General features: G+C 37.1%; 1 protein-coding gene across 6 annotated transcripts in view; it reads left to right on the forward strand.

The window, feature by feature from the left end:
• Positions 1–18,335, forward strand: part of LRBA (LPS responsive beige-like anchor protein) — a 369,517-nt gene that overhangs the window by 229,278 nt on the left and 121,904 nt on the right. For all 6 annotated transcript variants that reach the window (XM_054633381.2, XM_077176952.1, XM_077176953.1 and 3 more), the window contains one exon: positions 17,818–17,935. In XM_054633381.2, the coding sequence (XP_054489356.2) occupies positions 17,818–17,935 (118 nt within the window). The remainder of the gene's footprint in view (positions 1–17,817; positions 17,936–18,335) is intronic.

Below are 18,335 nucleotides of genomic sequence, written 5' to 3' on the forward strand. Positions count from 1 at the left end.
AAAGTTCTGAGCAGTGCATAGCATAACTTAGGAAGTGTTTTTCCATTACTTTGTTAGAAATATCTAATGACTTTAATTTAAATCCACTTCTTTGGATTATATGAATAAATCACGTTAGATATGCCCCTATCCCTGAAGTGAACTTTGATAGCAGTGATCTCATTTGTTACCTCATAACCATCATTTCCATATTTGTTTTAATTTTGCTCGGATCACAAGAAGGAATGAGCTTTAGTGTGTTGGAGAGCAATTTTTGAAGAATGTAATTAGCTAATGTGATTAAGATAGCCTTGGATAGCTAAAGCAGATCTGCAACTGAGTATTTTGCTAAGAAAAACGTATTATTATCTTTAAATACAGGGAGAGATGAGAAAGACAGAGGTGTTAGGTCACATCTTTGCGGGGATGGTACAGCACGGAAGTTTGCTCTAAGATGAGTCCCTAGAAAAGGGACTCTGGCCTTCGGGGCAGTGAGCACAAAACCTGCTCTGAGGCTGCATGGAATAAATGGTGTGATGGAGCTCCATGTGCTTCTGACACAGAAGGGATGGCAAAGCACCTTTTGGGGTGAGATTTTGTGCTGAGACACTGAACCAATTCACGGTGTTATTCCCCAGATAGAGAGGGCTGCCTGCTGGCAACAGATACAGGAGTTCAATGTGTAAACTCTGATAAGGCTGACATGTAATTTGTGTTACAGTTTGATTGTTAATTGTATATAAAGCAGGAGCCTTCACAGGCCTTTCATGAAGAGCCCTTAATTGGGAGAAGTAAACCCATGTCATTAGGAGTATATCCTTTAAGGAGAAGGAAGGTAACTTTTTTTAATTAAGCATTTGCTTGATTTTGGTGCTTTTGGTTTTGAATACTTCCTTTTAATATTGTGGAATTAGGCCAACAGTCTCAATTAATTTTGTCACAAGACAAAAATTTTTTCCAAGAATCACAAGTAAAACATCTCTCTTTTTTATTTTGTGATTTTTCTCTAAGAGTTAAGTATGTTGAAGAGTAATTAGAGTTAACTGTCTTCACAAAATCTGTCTACTGGGATATGTAACCAAAATATTTGAATAACTAGGGTTTTGGCAATATTTGTAACTTGTCAGCAAATTACAGTCATATCCCTTTCTGAAGGTAGAAAAATGACATGAAATTTGTTGTTAAAAATTTAGCTTTGGAGCTAAGAATGGTCTTAGAATGAAATCATGGATGCTCTCTGCTTCTAGTATGAGAGAAGTTGCCTACTTTGCTAGATGTAAGCATTTTATGAAAGACATTGCAGAGGCACTTGGATTTGCCATTTACATTCTTTTTTGTCACTAAAGTACACAGCTATATTGGAGTACATGTTTTATTATATTATAATTTGTCTTATTTGGGGTGTTTTTATCCCAAAGAAGTATAACCTTTGCAGTTGGATGATTCTTGGAAATTATTGTGAAGCAGAACTAACTGGCTGAGTTGTTTCTTCTGTAGTATATTCCTCTAGCTGGCAAAGAGCAGCTGTGCTGGAAAACACCTGTGCAGTGGCAATGACAAGATATTTTCAGAGGCACAAAAGCACACAGTGGTTCCTGAAACTGAGAGGAGGGTTCCACCACCCCATTAATGCCAGTGGGATCTGACACAAAGAATTGATTTGGAGCTGTTTAATCTTTTCTTCCAACATCCTGGGCTGCATTTAAAAAGTTGTGACCAGCAGGTTGAGGGAGGTGATTTTCCCTGTCTGTTCTGCCTTTGTGAGACCTCACCTGAAGTAATGTCCAGGTCTAGAGTCCTCAGCACAGGAAGGATGTGAATCTTTGGGAGCAGGTCCAGAGGAGGGCTGTGACAATGATCAGAGAGATGGAAGAAAACAGGCTGAGATTTGGGCCTGGAGAAGAGAATGTTCCAGGGACACTTTAGAGCAGCCTTCCTGCACCTAAGGGGGCCTTAAAAAAGGAGGGAGAATGAGAGAATGAGGACCAATTTAAAATGATAAGAGGAAAGCTATAAATTAGATGCTAGGAAAAAATTCTTTTCTCAGGGGATAGTGAGGCACTTGCATAGGTTGCTCAGAAAAGTTGTGGATGCCCATCCTTAGAGGTGTTCAAGGCAAGGCTGGATGGGGCCCTGAGCAAACTGATCTAGAGGGTGGCATCCCTGCCAACAGTGGGGTTAGATGCAGGTGATCTTTAATCACAGAATGACAGAATATTTTAGGTTGGAAGGAACCTCCAAGATCACCAAATCCAACCTTTGACTGATCACCACATTGTCAACTAGAGCATGGCACTGACTGCCATGTCCATAAAGGTGCTTTCCAACCCAAGGCATTCTGAGATTTACCTGAGGAGTCAAGGTAAGGAACTGACCTAACAGGAAATGACTTTTTCTTGCATGGATTTTTGCAAGGGTGATTCCCTGAGCCAACTGCCTCTGTGCCCATAGGAACATTAATGGCAGGAGGAAGAAGGCAGCAGGACCCTAGAGTTCAGCCATTCTCGTGGCTGCCACCTGCTGTGGAGCCATAGCCATAAACTCCACCCGTAGTCAAATGGTAACTGCTGGATTAGGATTTTTGCTGAGATCCTTTAAATCTGTTGGAAACCTAAGTGGAGTGTGTTGTGACAATAATCACAAAAGTGGAGAGTTCAGCCCTTTCAGAGATAAATAATCTTGTTATCAAGAGCAGTGTCCTTTGGGGAGAAAATGTCTGGTGTTAAAATAGAGTAATATATATATATAGAGAGAGAGAGTATTGTCAACTGCCACTGATTTCTACTGCTGTTTTAATGTAATATTTTTGTAGGTTTTGTAAAAAATGCACATATGTATTTGTTGTTTTGGGAATGATCCTAATTACTCTTTTGGCAGTTTGACATCCTTCTGTATATGTTGGATACAACATCATTTATACGTTGTCTCTGGACTGCTTTTCAAACACAGATCCTAAAGCCAAGGATTCCTACTCCAGAGAATAAAAGCTCATTGATATCTCAAGTTGTGTCCTTATGTAGAAGTCAGTTGTTTCTTCTAACTTAATGCTGTAATGTTAAAGCTGCTCTGTCGCCTGTTCCTGGGTAAAAGCTGAGTTTTCTACCATTCCCAACCCTTTTCTTGTAGTGCTCACAGGATAATGATCAGATATTACTGGTATGATGCTTCCCCCTTGAGAAAGGAAAGGCATTAGTGTGTAAATATTGAATTTTTACTGAGTCTGTGATAGCATCCAGGACTTCATTCCTGTAATCTTAGTGAAGGGCTGTATGATCTCTATGGCTGCAGGTGCACCAGTGCTATTTAAAAACTGCTTTAATTATGCCTATTACATGTAAAAATGTTTCTTTTATGTCATTGTATGTCTTGCATTTAAGCAACATGGTGCAAAGATGGGTTTTTCTCCTCTGGAGAACGTGTTCTGGACAGATAATACTTGGAAAGTAGGAGTTAATTTTTACTTTTTAAAAATTATGCCTTATTTTTTTACTTTCAGATTTTTTATTTTTAAGTATTTCTTAAGGTCTAGTGTTCCAGTCCTTGGCCCTGCAGTTTGAGCCTAGACATAAGTAGTTAGTACAGTTAGAAAAGTCTTACAGGAGTCCTGATTGAAGGATTTTGATAAAGTAATTAAAATATTAGTTAGGTTAATTTCTTTCTTTAGCCTGTCTGTGTTTGTTGCTTCTTAGCATTATGGAACTTGGAAATCATCATACAAGCATTATCATTCATCTACATATTGGAGCCAGATTTTTTTTTTATTTGCTTTTCAAGAGATTCTAGTGTTAATTTTCTGAACTGTTTGCAAAGCTGCATAATGTTTTGATTTATTTTGTTTGTTTTATTTTCTATTTATTGCCAAATGTCATGTTCATAAAATGCAAAATCATACAGTGTAGTGTTCTCTGGAAATTCTCTTGGCATATTCCATCTAAATTACTTTAAACAACTCTATCTGATGGCGGTTTTCAAAAAGAATGGAATAATTACTATCCTGAATTCCAACAATATACACAGATTTGCTGGAGAGAGGAGTAGATAAAGCATATGTTTACATTACTTCTGCAACAAATGGTCTCCCTATACAGTTTGCGAATAGCAATTATAATTTCATGTTAATAAGATGCAGGAAAAGTGCTAGAGGAACAGTGCTTTGCTGCTTTTGTCATGGTTTCATCAAACTGATTTTGTCAGCACTGGAGCATAACCCTTGCCACATCAGTTTGAGTGCTCATTAGGCAGCCGATTTGTCTGAATCCTCATTAATTTGATTAACTCATTTACTTATGGATGGTGACATGTTATGTGGTACAGGAATGGTGGTTAGAGACTGGAATCAAGACTCTCCTTGACTTTGTTAGCATTCAGTTGTTCATTTGTTTCTGCAATAAACTGCTGCATTTGAGCTCTACAGCAACAGTAATTTACATTTTGCAGAAGTGCAGCATCAGCTGAAGGGTGGAACTTACATTGTGTAAACTTGCACCTCTGTCAGTCAACTGCAGACAGCAGTTTAGGAGCTTTGTAGGTTTATAGCCTGCTCCAATTCCGTATTTATTTCACTTGGGTACTAGACTTTCTCATTACAACCTAAACAGCTCTGGCAAAGATCTGGTTTAATGTAAATTAAATAACAAAAGGGAAACAAGTAGAAAACATCCTCAGTTAACACATTCAGAAGAGGGAGATGTTGTTAAGCAGGGGTACTTAAAGCACTTTTCTGAAGGATAGGTTTCAGAAAAATGATCAAAATAGAAAAAAGAAGTCAGTCAATGATTTAGATAAAATTCTGTGTATTCACAGTTTAGAAAATTGTATTTTTACAGTTTGATATGTTGATATGCTTCTAATATTTTAAGGTGCTGACTATGTGCAGTTTTGGATGCCAGCCACTATTTTGGTGGTCATATGTGAAACTGGAAAAGAAAATTTAAGCATGCAGGGTTTAACAAACAATAAAATATTTTGTTTGAATTCAGTGACTCTGAATTTGAGTGGATGGCAAGCATATTAACTCATCTATGTAATTTTGAGTTCAGATCAAATTCAGTTTGGGATAGCTCAAGAAACAGTGGAGTATTTAAAGTGTTGTGAAGATGAAGAAGCCTGAGTACTTGAGCAGCTAAATAATTTATTTTTGGTGAGAATTGCATTTGCAATTCTAGGGCTGAATGTGCAGCACAAAGATTCTCTGTGCTGTGGTGAAGCACAATGCTTTTTGTATTTCTGAGGTGCAAAACAAGCCTCCTCCTGGGCTGTGGGCAGTATTGGAGAGCCACAGTTTGCAAACACAGGCCAGAAATCTTTCTCTCTAAATGCAAGACCAGAAGCAACAGTTGGCTACATGTTGGCAAAACTACAAGAAAATAAAACCCAAAATGCTTTCAAAGATGAAAGAAGAAACTTGCAAAATTTCAATGAAACTAGCAACTGTCTATGGTGGTGAGTCAGACTAGAACCATTCCATCTCCTTCACCCCTGCATTATTGTCCTTCTCCCTGCCCTAGGGAGAATATCTGAATACCTGTTGAACTCCAGCTTTACCCTCAAACATAGTCCTTGGAGAAAGGAGGGATTGGGGAAGCAGCAGAACTGACTGGGGATTGATGAGGTGCAACATTTGCAGGGCAGTCACCTGCAAAAATCCTTGTGAAACTGTAGCTTGAGTGGAAGGTGGTAGAGCAGGAGAGAGGAAATAGTCTTGGAATTGTTTGGGAAATAAGGCAAATTTTTAATGGACAGGAGAGTTGGGAAAAAAGGTAGGCCATTGAGGGAACTGTAAAAGTGTTTTTTCAATTTACTGTAAGTTAAGTAGAGCTTTGCTTTAGACTAAGGTGTAGTTGTTACTTCTTTTTTAATAATCATTAGTGTGCATTTGTTTATACACTCTAACACTAACTATTGCAAGCTTTTTGATAATAAAAAAATACTGTTTCCCCTGTTCAATCTTCTTGTCCTGAAGTTAGGATTGATGATGTTCTTGGGCTTCTTGTAAGGTTATACTAAGTTAATAATAAATTTCTGTAGAATTGAAATGAGACCAAGCATGGGAAAATACCCTGTCATTGTAACAATTGCACAATGTTTGTGGTTGTATTTGTTTATTTGGATATGCAGTTTTACTGAGTCAGTCAGACCAGTCTTGTTTCATTGAGAAGGTGAACAAAGTGCAGGAGATCTTGCATCCTTTCTGTAGGAGAGATTACTGTCACTGAATAAAATAGACCTATAATTTCACCCACTCTTTTATATTTTTTGGGAGGAAACAGCTCCAAATGCATCATATTTGGGAACTTCTTTATACTAGATGGGCTCTTTTAGAAATGTAATTTATTTCAGTTTACTAATATATGCCTGTATTTGGAATGATGGAAAGAGTTTACAGAAACAAGTTCTTTGACTTCTATTTCAATTCTGTGGAATCATATCATGGAATATTTGCAAAGTGCATATGGAACACAGATAATATTCAAACAGGAGGCTGGTGATCAGAGTTGAATTACTGGGCTCTGAATTTTTCTACATCCGCCTCTTTTCCTCCTTCACTTGCTCTGACAGTTACAGACCGTTTCTCTAATAGGGCTTGCATTTGAAGATAAGCCTGCATGTAAACAAATTAACTTTTCTTAAATGGAGAGCCATTTCATCTGCAATAATATACCAATTCATAAACTATCAGAAGCATATTTTTAAAAAAAGAAAAAGATAAATGACCCATTGTATAACACTTACTATTAGGCAGACTAGATGTCCCTGTGTTCTGGGAGATAAGGCTCTTGTATTATTACACCCTAATAAAATGAGTTAATGTTTTAGTATCAGAGATAAAAGGACAGTTGGATATATTTAATAACCAAACTGAGAAACACTTAATTTTAGTTGTCTGTAGCAATATAACACAAATTCCCCTGTAAAACAAATTGCACTTTTGGAATATACTTTAATGTGCATTCGACAAAGGAGAAAATGAGGTGATTGAAGTTCAATTTGTAGCATGTTATTAACCATTTCCGCTTGACTAGATGTGTAAAAGGATAATGGATGAGGGTTTTATTATTGCCTTTCTGCTAAAATGAAGTGGTGTAAAAGATAAGGTGATGAGATTAATGAACATAAGGAAAAGGCGTAATCAATCAAACTCCAACAGGGTGATGAGATGACAGTACTTAAGATTTGCAAGGATTTTAAAAGTGGATTTTATCAACACCGACATTTTGTTTGGGTGCAATGCTAAGAAGCAGATACTTGCCAATTTCAGTTATTTTTGGTGGGTTCAATTACTACTGTATGATTGAAGCTTCAATAATTAATGTAACAAATTAAAGTTGTTAAGTCTTTTGTTAAATTTAAAATTCATATTAAAATCCCCTATATGGTTATTAAAGGGGGTTAAGCAAGGAAGGATTTTTTGTCAAGCAGGAAGGATGTTTTATTGATCAGTTTATCAGTTCTTCACTGGTGGAACACTCCTAGATGTGTCGGGATGAGTTATTTTTAGTGCTGCTACCTCAAATTTTGCATCCAAGTCATTTCAGCATTTCAGTCACTGGTTTTCATGTGCTCAAGGAAGAGTGAGAAATGCTTTCCTTGCCCTGTAATAAGTTCTCAAACATGAAACTCTACAAGATTTCAACTTCCAACTCCTCAAATAGAAAATTGATTATCTTGTAGTGATAAATCTACTAAAGTTTCTAGCTGTAAATGTGTTCCTCTTTGTAGGTGAGATATTTTATACTTCAGATCTCAAATCTTCTTTTCTCTAACACATATCTTAAAATTGTTACCCACTTGAATATCTATAATGTTAATGTTATATGGGAAGAATTGATTACAGGTGTTTTACTTGTAAGTACTTCTGCTAGAGAAAACCCTAAAGGTAGATCTACTGCCTTAAAATACTTTTTTTTTTTTAAAGAATAGAAGAACATTGAGTTCCACACCAAAAATCACCTAAGAGCTACAAACACCACTGGAAAATCAATTTTCTAATGCCTTCAGTTTTCTGCCCCTTTTAAAAAACAGTACACCTTCTTCAAAACCTGGACTTGACTAGGAGGGGAGCTGCTATCCAGTTATGGTCTTTTCCCTACTTGAAAAAAGATTTAAGAAGGACTCCCACATTCTTTCAAATGTGGTGAACTTATTTGATAAAAGTTGCCTATTAAAAGGCTGCCTTAATTTAGTTTTGGAAACGAAACATGCACGAGCAGGATAAATTGCTGTATTTTTGCAAGGAACTTAATTCTTGGCAGCACTTAGGCCAGGATGGATAGAATATTGCTATGGGGTTAGAGTTTTCTAAAGAGAAGCAGTTGAAAATACTTTTCCCTCTTGGCTTCAGCATTTATGAAACACTGTTAAGTACTGGCTGGAAACTGGGGCTTTGTCAATACTCCCACATTAGACTTGACTTTTTCTGCCTCTTCAGAAAACTTTCAGTTTTGCAAAACAGCACCGTGGGTTTGAAAGATAAATGCATAACGCAGCCCAGATTAAAATTCTTCACAAGAGCTAATATTTTCACATAGACTTACTGCCCTCTCTCCTCCTGTCATCTGCAGAATTCTTTGATAGACTTATTTTTTATTAGGCCCTCAGGAGTAGCAAGTTTTAGATTTAATACCCCAGGGGGAACGGCAAGGCAAATCATGTTGTTGGATCAATTGTTCAGCTATCCCCAGACTGCTGTCTGTGTATCTGTTACACTTGAAAAGCCTTTCTTATCAATCATTTGGACTAGAAATGCAGTTTAATTTTCTATTGCATTTTTAAGCTGAAATAAGGGTTATGTTCTTGTTCTGTTACCCCAGAATCATAGATATGGTTGTAGACCTCACATTAGTTGTGCCCCTGGCTTGCTTAATCTTAGGAAAGGGTCATTTCTTGTAGGAATGCTTTAAAACTGAATTTATGTTACTTTAGTTTAGCATGTACTAAGATGAATTTCAGCAGTTGTTGCATAAAACCTCCTTTTCACATGGCTGCTTTTTTTTTCCTTTAACAATATGTGGTAAGTTTTAGTTGGACACATTATTTCTATGGGTGATCTTAAGGGGTTTTCCCTTGCAGTCACAGGCCATAACAAGACCTAGGTCAGTGATAGATTTCAGTCAGTTTTTCTGAGAAATTAATCTACTTTTGCAGGAATAGAAGACCAATGTAAGAATACAGACACAAAATATGAAGTATACTCACGTGGAACTTTGTTATAAAAAGGAGCACATAGGGGACGTGTCCTTTGATAACTAAGAACATTTCCTCTATTTTGTTGTCATTTGGCTTTGGTTTACAGTAAATCAACTTGCAGTGAGTGGAGAAGAGCTTGGGCAGTGAAAGGTTTTATAGCAGTTCTGTGCTATCTTCTTTCCCAGATTCTGAGGGCAAGAGGGAAAATCTGCTCAGTATCATATACAGTCCTGGGCATCCCAAATGAGGCAAATGTACATCAGCCCCTGCAGCTGCCCCACTTTATTTGAAGGGATTTGGTTCCTGCAGCACTTGAGAGTCTCTGCAGCACAAAGGTGGCATTGAGCCATTTTTGTATCCACACCCCTTTGCAAGGGGCACCTTGTGTGCCACATCTCTCACAAAACACAGCGCAGAATCTTCTAATGCGAACGGCTGGCTTGGTAGCTCTGGAGTCTGACTTTTCTCCTTGCCTTCAAGAGGCACATCTGTTCTTCTATGTATGGGCTTGCTTCCCATTAATGAGCTGATCAGATACAGTGTTTCTTGATGACTGGTATTCTAGCTTCCTGCCAGATGTGTGGGGGAGTTCTTGTTTTTGTTTTGTTTCTGATGAAGGGATATGAAGGTCAGCTTACTGGTCACTGATTAAAAAAAAAAAATCATTTTTTGGCATTGAAACTTATTTTTTCATTTCCCATTTACTTTCTGCTCCTCCTTCTGCAAGATCAGATGGAAACAGCAGACACTGGACAGCTGCCAGTGTTGCAGGTGTAGTGGTTCCTTCTTAGTTGTAGTTGCTGCTTCCACTTGCACATGTTCTGACTGGAGAGACCTTTGCTGGATACATGGAGAAGCAGCCCACAGGAGAAGTCATATCCTGAAAGTGGTGAAATGGGCAGGTGCAGGGCACCAAAGGAAATCTGACATGACTATTCTCATTTGCTGTTCCAAATACAAATTTGAAGAGACATTTATAGCTAACATGAGCCTTACTTTTCTAAAACAGAGGCTCCCCAGGCCAGTGATCACGGTACCAGTCTGACAGAACTCAAGAAGTGTTTGGATAACACTCTTGGGCACAGGGTGTGGCTCTTGGGCATATCCTGTGCAGGGCTGGGAATTGGACTTCAGCAGTTCTTGTGGGTCTCCTCCAACTCAGGATATTCTATGATTAAAAAAAAAAATAAATTTCAATGTCTGAATATCTTTAAGAGACAGCAAAACAAAGATGGCTCCTGCATTGTTTTCTGTGCTCTGCCTTTGAGATGCTTGCTTCTTTTTCTTACATTTCACCATACATAGTAAGTAATATTGCTGTGGATATGAGCTACTGTGAGTCTGGCAATTGTCCTAATTTTCAGACTCTGTACTTTTAAAGATCCACCAATAGTCTGATAAAGACTATCCTCCAGGACTTTTCTTCACTAGGAATTTTATAAAAGGAGCGGGACCAACCAAACTTCAAACTTCAAAAAACTTAAAACTTAAGAAAAACCCAAATTTACAACCTTTTTGTCCTTATATAAAAAAAAAAACCCTCCGCTTGATTCCTTTTAACTATTTTTCTGGCACTTCCATCTTTGAACAAGGGAAAGCTTTTTAGGGCTCATTTTGAAATCCTTTTTTTAATTGCAGTAGTATTACAACATCATCACATGGTTTTGAGCCACAAGTCCTGTGTTGTATTACTTCTACTAGGAAACTTTCTGTACAATTTATATTTTCAAAATATGGATCATGATCATACTTATCACCTCAAAAACATACTTTTTTTTTTTTCTTCTTATTGGGAATACCAGATTCTGGGGAGTGTGCTAAAAGCTTTTGAGGTCAACATTGAAAATATTTCTTTCTTTTATAACCTCTTTTCAATAATAAAATATTTCCATAGTGAATTTAATCTGCATTTGTATTTCCGTTTTTTCTCAGCTCACAAGGAGATGGGAAGGCTAATTAAATGTTCAGTTTTTGCAGAGTGATGATTTGGAACATCTAAAGCTTCCTGTTCTTTGTCTTTTAGTTTTCTGCATTAATAAACTTGAAGGTGAGCTAACTAACAAGGTAGCAACAGTTGTAGTGATACAAAGTTATGCACCAAAATAGGAAAGCTGTGAAGGACTTTTTGAAGCCATTTAGACACCTGCTTCTCAGCTGGAGAGATAAAATGATGGCAAAGGGATTTTTCCCAGCTAGTTTTTCAAAATTCTGTCTCACACAGGGTAATGATCATGGAATGCACCACTGCACCATTCATTATGACAAAGTCTTAATACTGATAATACTTCAGCATTTTTGATGCAAATTCCACTATTTAATATCATCAGCTTCTTTTGACAGCTTCTACACAGTGAGAAATCACTTTATGGAATTCTGCTCACTGATGCTTAAGCTCTCTTCTTGAGCTTTTGCATGTAATGTCATTTTTTCAATGTATAAAAAATGAAATCAAAACAAGCTTTTTTAGTATTTGCACTGTGTCTGTTTACCTGATGGAATTCATTGACACATGAAATCATGAAGTTGCATGATTTAATGCAGCCCAAAAAGACTAGGTTGAGTTATTTCTAAATGATTGAAAGATTCTTGGTTATGATTTGTTGTCTATATCATTTTACATACCAGGTATATGAAGTCTGTATATGTATGAACATCAGTGCTGTAGCAAATAGCATAAACAGATAACCCTGGGAGAGGAAAAATGTTGCTCTTCTCTAGATGATGTAAACATCTGTATGAGCCTTTTGTATCTACCTCTTGAGGAGCAGATCCAACTAGCTCTTAAATCAGAATGTAACTAAATCAAGATATCAGTCAACTCCTACAAGAATCTGTGAATTCTTGCAATTCTGGCTCCTTTTTTATCATAAATAAGCCTGCTGTCATATTTTGCAAAGAAAGTAGTAACTTCATGTCCTTAACCTTGCAGGGCTTGGACAGTCACCCTAACCTGTATTAATTTTCTTCTTTTTAAACTTCCACTATCTGAGGCTGCATAATTTACCTTGCATAATTGTCTTTAGCAATCAGAAATTCCCATTCTTTGGGTTAATTAAATGCTTTCTGATAGTGGTAATGAACCCCTGCTCTCTAAAACCCAGCAGGGTTAATCAAGAAGGAAAAAAAAAATGTTTATGAGACCCAGTTGAAGGAAGTAAGAGAGTTGGTACTAAATTTGCTAACATTGTTTGCAGATATAGGTGAGGTGTTTAGAACCGCATAGTCAAATCAGAAAAGTTCTGAAATAAAGGTTCCCTCAGTAATTTTATTTCCAAGTTAGATTGGGATTATCAGGAATAAAGTTAGTAGAAGACAACTTTCAGAAAATTTAAATTGCACACAGATTTTTTCACACTGAAATACAGCTTAAGTGACAGGATAAAGGGAGAATATATAGTTGTGCATTCCTTTGTTTTAATAATCTGGGAAGTATTTTTCATGCTATCATATATGTACTCATCTGTGGTCTGTGACAGTTAGACTTTATTCCTATTATTCCTCTTATTTCCAAGCACATGGTGTTCCTTTTTTCATTGTGTAGAGAGAAATTATTTCAAAACTGAATGGATCTAGAAACAGAACTAAATCCTAACAAAAGATTAAACTATTTACAGGTCCTGAGGCCTTAAGGTATTGTAGGCTAATATAAACAGCATAATGTGAAATGGGAATTTCAGTTTGTGGTAAATCTGTCTGTCCCCAGCAGCTTCAGATAAAATGATTCCATCCTTCTCGAGCACATCAATTTGCTAGTCGGTGGTTCATGTATCAAAGAGCATTCTGTGAAAATATCGATATCATTGGTTAATATAAATGAAATTAATTTTTAAAGCTGGGCTAAAGGTTGACATCTGAAAAATTGCATTACTTTGCAGAAGAGAAATTTCTGTCTTCCAGTGAAATTTCAGGTCATAAGGGCAAGTAATTTTCACAATCTTCAATGGGAACCAGTGAAATATGAACTTCATTGTCACCTAGCCCCAAAGCGATAAGATAAAATGAGCTGATACATCATTTGCTGTGGTTTTATCATCTCCTTCAGTAATTGGAAGAGAAAACATAAGAGTCCTTTACCACCCCCCTCCCCAGTCCCTTCACCACCCACACCCAGGCATAAGCCATTTTGCTCTGATCAATACAAAGGTCACTGAGTATTTATTTATTTATTTTATTTTTTTATGCCGGGTAAAACTGTCTAGTGGAACATTAAAGTAATGAATATGTTTAATTGAGTTTGTCACCCATGAAAATGCTGAACAGGATTGTGTAACAGACTGTGCATGCTCACAGGGGGACTGGCTGCTGCTCACTGCCTGTGGATTTCAGTGGCTGATTTTGTAAATATCTGAGATTTAAAGCAAGCATCTTATTTGCTGTTTCTCTGAGAAATCTAAAATAAACCAATAAACAACTCTGATTTATTGAAGAGCATGTTGATGTTGAAGATTATTAATAGTCTGATCTAATTCCCTGTTAATTCAGTTGTACTAAGATGTATTTAAACAAAGAGCAGAGTCAGACTCTTTCACTGTGAATCCTGCAGCCAGGAACTAAATAATAACCTGGACAGTAGAATCCTAGGGTCCTCAGATGCAAGGCTGAGGTTAAGGTAGAAATCCAGGTTTCTTGTGAACTGAGTGTCAGATTTTGTAGCCTCTGAGTGCTGTAATTCTGCCTTCCTGACTAAAAATTACTCCAAATGACCTAGAATGTTGCTAGAATGTATTTATAAATTTTCTCTCAACTGTAATCAAATGAGAATGTAAGTTAAATGCTCTATGTTTTTATTCGGCGCTTTGTTGGGTTTTTTTCTTTGTCTTGCATTGTAACTTATTTAAAATTAGACAAATGTGCATCAGCTTTTTGAATAAGCTATTTAGCTTTTATTTTACTCATGGCAGTTAAGTTGGCTGGCATATTAAAGTAATATAATTATTCAATTACTGTTTCAGTTCTATAACCCATTTGCAGACTTAATTACTTCTAGCCTATTCACATTTTCAAGATCAATAGTACTTTTCTCTAAAATAAAATAAAATAAAATATATGATAGCTGATTGGCTTGCTTAACAGGTAAAGCAAAATGTTCATTTAATCTTCAGTAAAATACTATTTTTCTAATTCAGGAGGCAGCTGAGTGATGGGGGTGGTTTTTTAACTATTGCATGAAGTCTTTTACAAATAGACATTGTTTATGATAAACATTTAAGGAAGGTTTTGAAGAAAAGGTAGAATGGGGCATTTGTATTAAAATCTGAAAAATGATAGAATAGCTTCCAAGTAAATGAGCTTTTTTTTTGTTGGGAAATTAGCAGATATATCACTGTAAATCGTGAGCACTTACTTATGTGTCATCTTAATTTGTGGTGAGCACTGTGCTACCTGAGTTTTCATGCTACTCTGATTTCAGAGTCTTCTCCAAGTAGAATTTGAATCTGGCTGCTCTTTACTCACTAATTTCTTAGGGAGTTTCTGACAGCTGTGCAGTGTTGGGACCATCAGCATGAGTACAGCGACTGAGTACAGGTTTAGACTTTCATTTCTAATACTTGAAGTTAAAAAAAGGGACTTCATTCAAAGGGGAAAGTAATTTTGTATTTTTAGTAATGTTGTCATGATGCCTGTTCATCTGGTGTTGTCAAAGTCTAATTACAGAACAGTTTGTATGATGAGATTTTTGAAACTATAGAACTTTACAGTTGCCTCATTTGTTTATGTGTTTTTAAATGAAATGGTAAACAGTATAAATTATCTTTTCTCCTGTAAGGTGCTGTATCATTAGAAACAAATGAAATGTGCAGTAGATTGAACTTCAATCTGATGTGTTGAATCAACTGAAATTCTGTAAATACTTTCTCACCTGTGGAAGGCAGTACTATTTCTGCAGATTAAATTAGATTGTACACTCTCATTAGTCTCTGCTCCACAACTTGTTCCAAAACTGGTGGTGACAAAAGGCAGAAATGAGTTGGTTTTAATCTCAAAATATTGTACGATGGTATGAAGAAGATAGCTGTTCTTAAATTCTGAAGTGGAGCTCTGTGTTGTGTGGCTTATGGGTGAAAACAGGCAAATGCAAAAATAGTTCTTGAAAGTTGTAGTTTTGATGCCAGAAGCGATTAAAAAAAATTTTTTTGTTTGCCAGAATAAAAATGCTGAATTTTATTTGAAGAATGAGCCAGTTTCTGCAACTAGGAGTTTCGAGTAATATTTTCTAGGGAGTGAAGGGCTGCGCTGGATTTTGGTAAGGAGCACTTAGCCATGGACATGACAGCAATGTGTTTGTGTGGGACCTTTCACCCGCTCTGGGTGGAGGGAGTGCTGAGCGGGGCAGCACCGCGTTGCCATGGCAGCTGGGTCACTGGCGGGCTGTAGAGCCCTGCCTAGGGTGCTGTCAGTGTGCCCGGAGTTCCAGAGAGCACAGTGTCCCACAGAAGGGCTGCTCCAACCTAATCCAGTTTTAATTGAACTCCAGAGACTTTGAAGTGAGGCTGCAGAGCAGGCAGAGGCCACTCCAGCCCGGAATGAAGGCCCTGCTCAGCCCGGCCTCAGCTGCTTGCATCTCCTGATCAGTTTTGTTAATGAGTGCTTCAGAGGTGGTTACAGCAGTGGCTGTGGTGTTTCTGGGGTGCAGGTCCAGTTCCTGCTGTCAATCCTCTCCCTCTGAATTCAGTTACTTCACCTATTTCATTGGCTCTACGACGTGCACAATGCAAGCCACCTCTGCTCTTTTCAAGCTGGTGCTTTTCCTTCCAGTTTTAAGGAGGCTGCAGGCAGCAAGCTCTGGGCCTCATGCAGGGTTGGCAGTCTCACAGAAAATGCTCACTTCACAAGGTAAAGGGAATAATTATTTAGAGTGCTGGTTTTACTCACACTATCCACGTAGTAAATGCTTGAATTTGCCATGCATAGACCAATGGGGACAAACAGGCTGTTGGGTTTTAATTGTTGCAGAAAAGTAGAGGTTACCACATTGCTGTCTGTCTCAAAAAAATCAAACCTTGCAATTAGAGGCTCCAATTTCAGGATCACAAGATGGATGAATATCATCAAAAAGTACCAAGAGATTTCTGTGCATGAGCACTGCAACTTTGTCTCTTTTGTTACCTCTTTTGATGTTGTATTCTTAGAGGATATTTATATGCATGTGACAAAAACCAAGCACAGTGGTTCTCAATAGCACCAAAGAATTATACAAATCTGCCAATTAGTGTGGGTGGGATATGGGTGTACTATGGGAAGTGTCAGTGTGGCCCAAGTCCGTTAGTTCCCCAGTTCCAGAAATGTTTAGCAACCATTGACAATCTCTGGTCCTTTCATCACATTTCTAGAATTTTGTACTGGAAGAATTACGTAGTTTTTTCCTTCCCTTTCTATCTGTGTGTGTGTGTTTGCTGGGAGAGAGGTTGGCACTTGTATTGAGGTGAAGATGATTTGCTTTGTATGTTCTGATCTGTGATATCAGCTTTTGGTTTGCCAGTCTTGTTTGCTTTTAATTCACAAAACTGGTACAATATTTTATGCTGAATTTAATTTGTAGTGGTTTTTTAATGGTGCATCTGCTCTCTGTGCTACGAAAATGCAGGTTTTATTTGTCAATATATGCTACGTGCAAGGCAAAATCCTCCTTTGTTAAAAACCTGTAAACAAATGATTGGCTTAATTAACAGTCTTTGTTATGTTAAGGACTTGAATTTCACTTTTTCATTTTTGTACACAATGTATTTATTGCTCAAGTGAAATTGTGGTAAGAATGATGTTAACAAGGATTGCATATGAGTCTCTTTTTCTGTGATGGTTTTCTATTAAGTGCTTTTGTGTTTGCTAAAATTGACAAATCTCAGATTTTCCTTCTCCTATAGTTTGTTAATCTGAGGTAGAGAAGTGTCCAGTCTTTCTGTCCTTTAACACTTACATAATTAAGCTTTGAAACGGAAAGGAAAAAGTGAAGCAACAAAGAAACAAAGTGGCTGAGGACTGAAAATGGAATTAGTTTGAATTGTGAAGGCAGACTAAGCATCTGTGTCTGTCAGATGGGATGACAGGAATTGTAACAAGTTACTTTGACAACCGCTTACTCCATAGAGAGATTATGCTGAGTTCATTTGCAGGTTTGTGTTTAACCTTAGCTGACAAAATGATACTTAACCTCTTATACAGCCAACCTTTCTAGTTCCAGAATTAATGAACGCTGCCTTAACGATAAACCTAAGGAACATTTTTTTTCTTCCAAGACATTTTTTTCGTGCTTATTTGTTACAGGCCTGTTATTACAATGCTGAAGGGAGTGCAGATACATCTAATGCTACTAGAAATGCATTTCTGAATATGGTTTTATGCTTTGCTGAAATGCTGGACATTTAATAATGTTTTTGAAACTCTGAAACTGTTGTGAAAAATAGACAGTTGTATTTAAAGGAAAAAATGCAAGCAAATGTTTAAAATATTTAGCATGAATAATTGAATTCAGGAGTACAAGAAATGTATTAGAGATTCATAGCATGATTTGAAGTTTGAGCATATTTTAATTTTGCTGCAGGTTTTGCATGTAATTGGTAGAACCCATGATTGTGGGTCAAAGAGTTTCTCTTTTGCAAGGTATTTCTGTCCAGCTAACATATTTAAAATATGCTTTCTGTCTGTTTCTCCTAGATTCTGGCATATACAGAAGGACTCCATGGAAAATGGCTCTTCTCAGAGATTCGATCTATCTTTTCCCGACGTTACCTCTTGCAAAATACAGCACTGGAGATATTCATGGCAAATAGAGGTACAGTGAGCTTAAAGAAATGACAATTGTGGATGTGGGGACATGTGCATTCTCCTTGGGTGTTTAGCCATGTCTGCTTTGGCATGGATTTGTGTAGATAGAGGAAGAGCTTGCATTAAATGTATCAGTATTTAAGTTAGTATTTTTTTGTAATTTAGTTTCTCCTTCCAATTGTTTTTTCAATGATAAATTATGATAAACCATGGAAACTGTGCATTATCAATGCCTTACTTCCATTTATATCCATGTATTTATTTGGCATTCTCTGAGGACTCCTGCTCAAGACAGTCCTACCTCTGATCTGTTATGCATGAAGGATTTTTGTGTTCCCTTGGAGGGTTGATAGTTGTTAGTTAGACACACCAAGAACAACGGAATGAAAGAATTTCACTACTGGATT

The sequence above is a fragment of the Agelaius phoeniceus genome, chromosome 4, assembly GCF_051311805.1.
Source record: "Agelaius phoeniceus isolate bAgePho1 chromosome 4, bAgePho1.hap1, whole genome shotgun sequence".
In the NCBI taxonomy this organism is placed as follows: Eukaryota; Metazoa; Chordata; class Aves; order Passeriformes; family Icteridae; genus Agelaius; species Agelaius phoeniceus.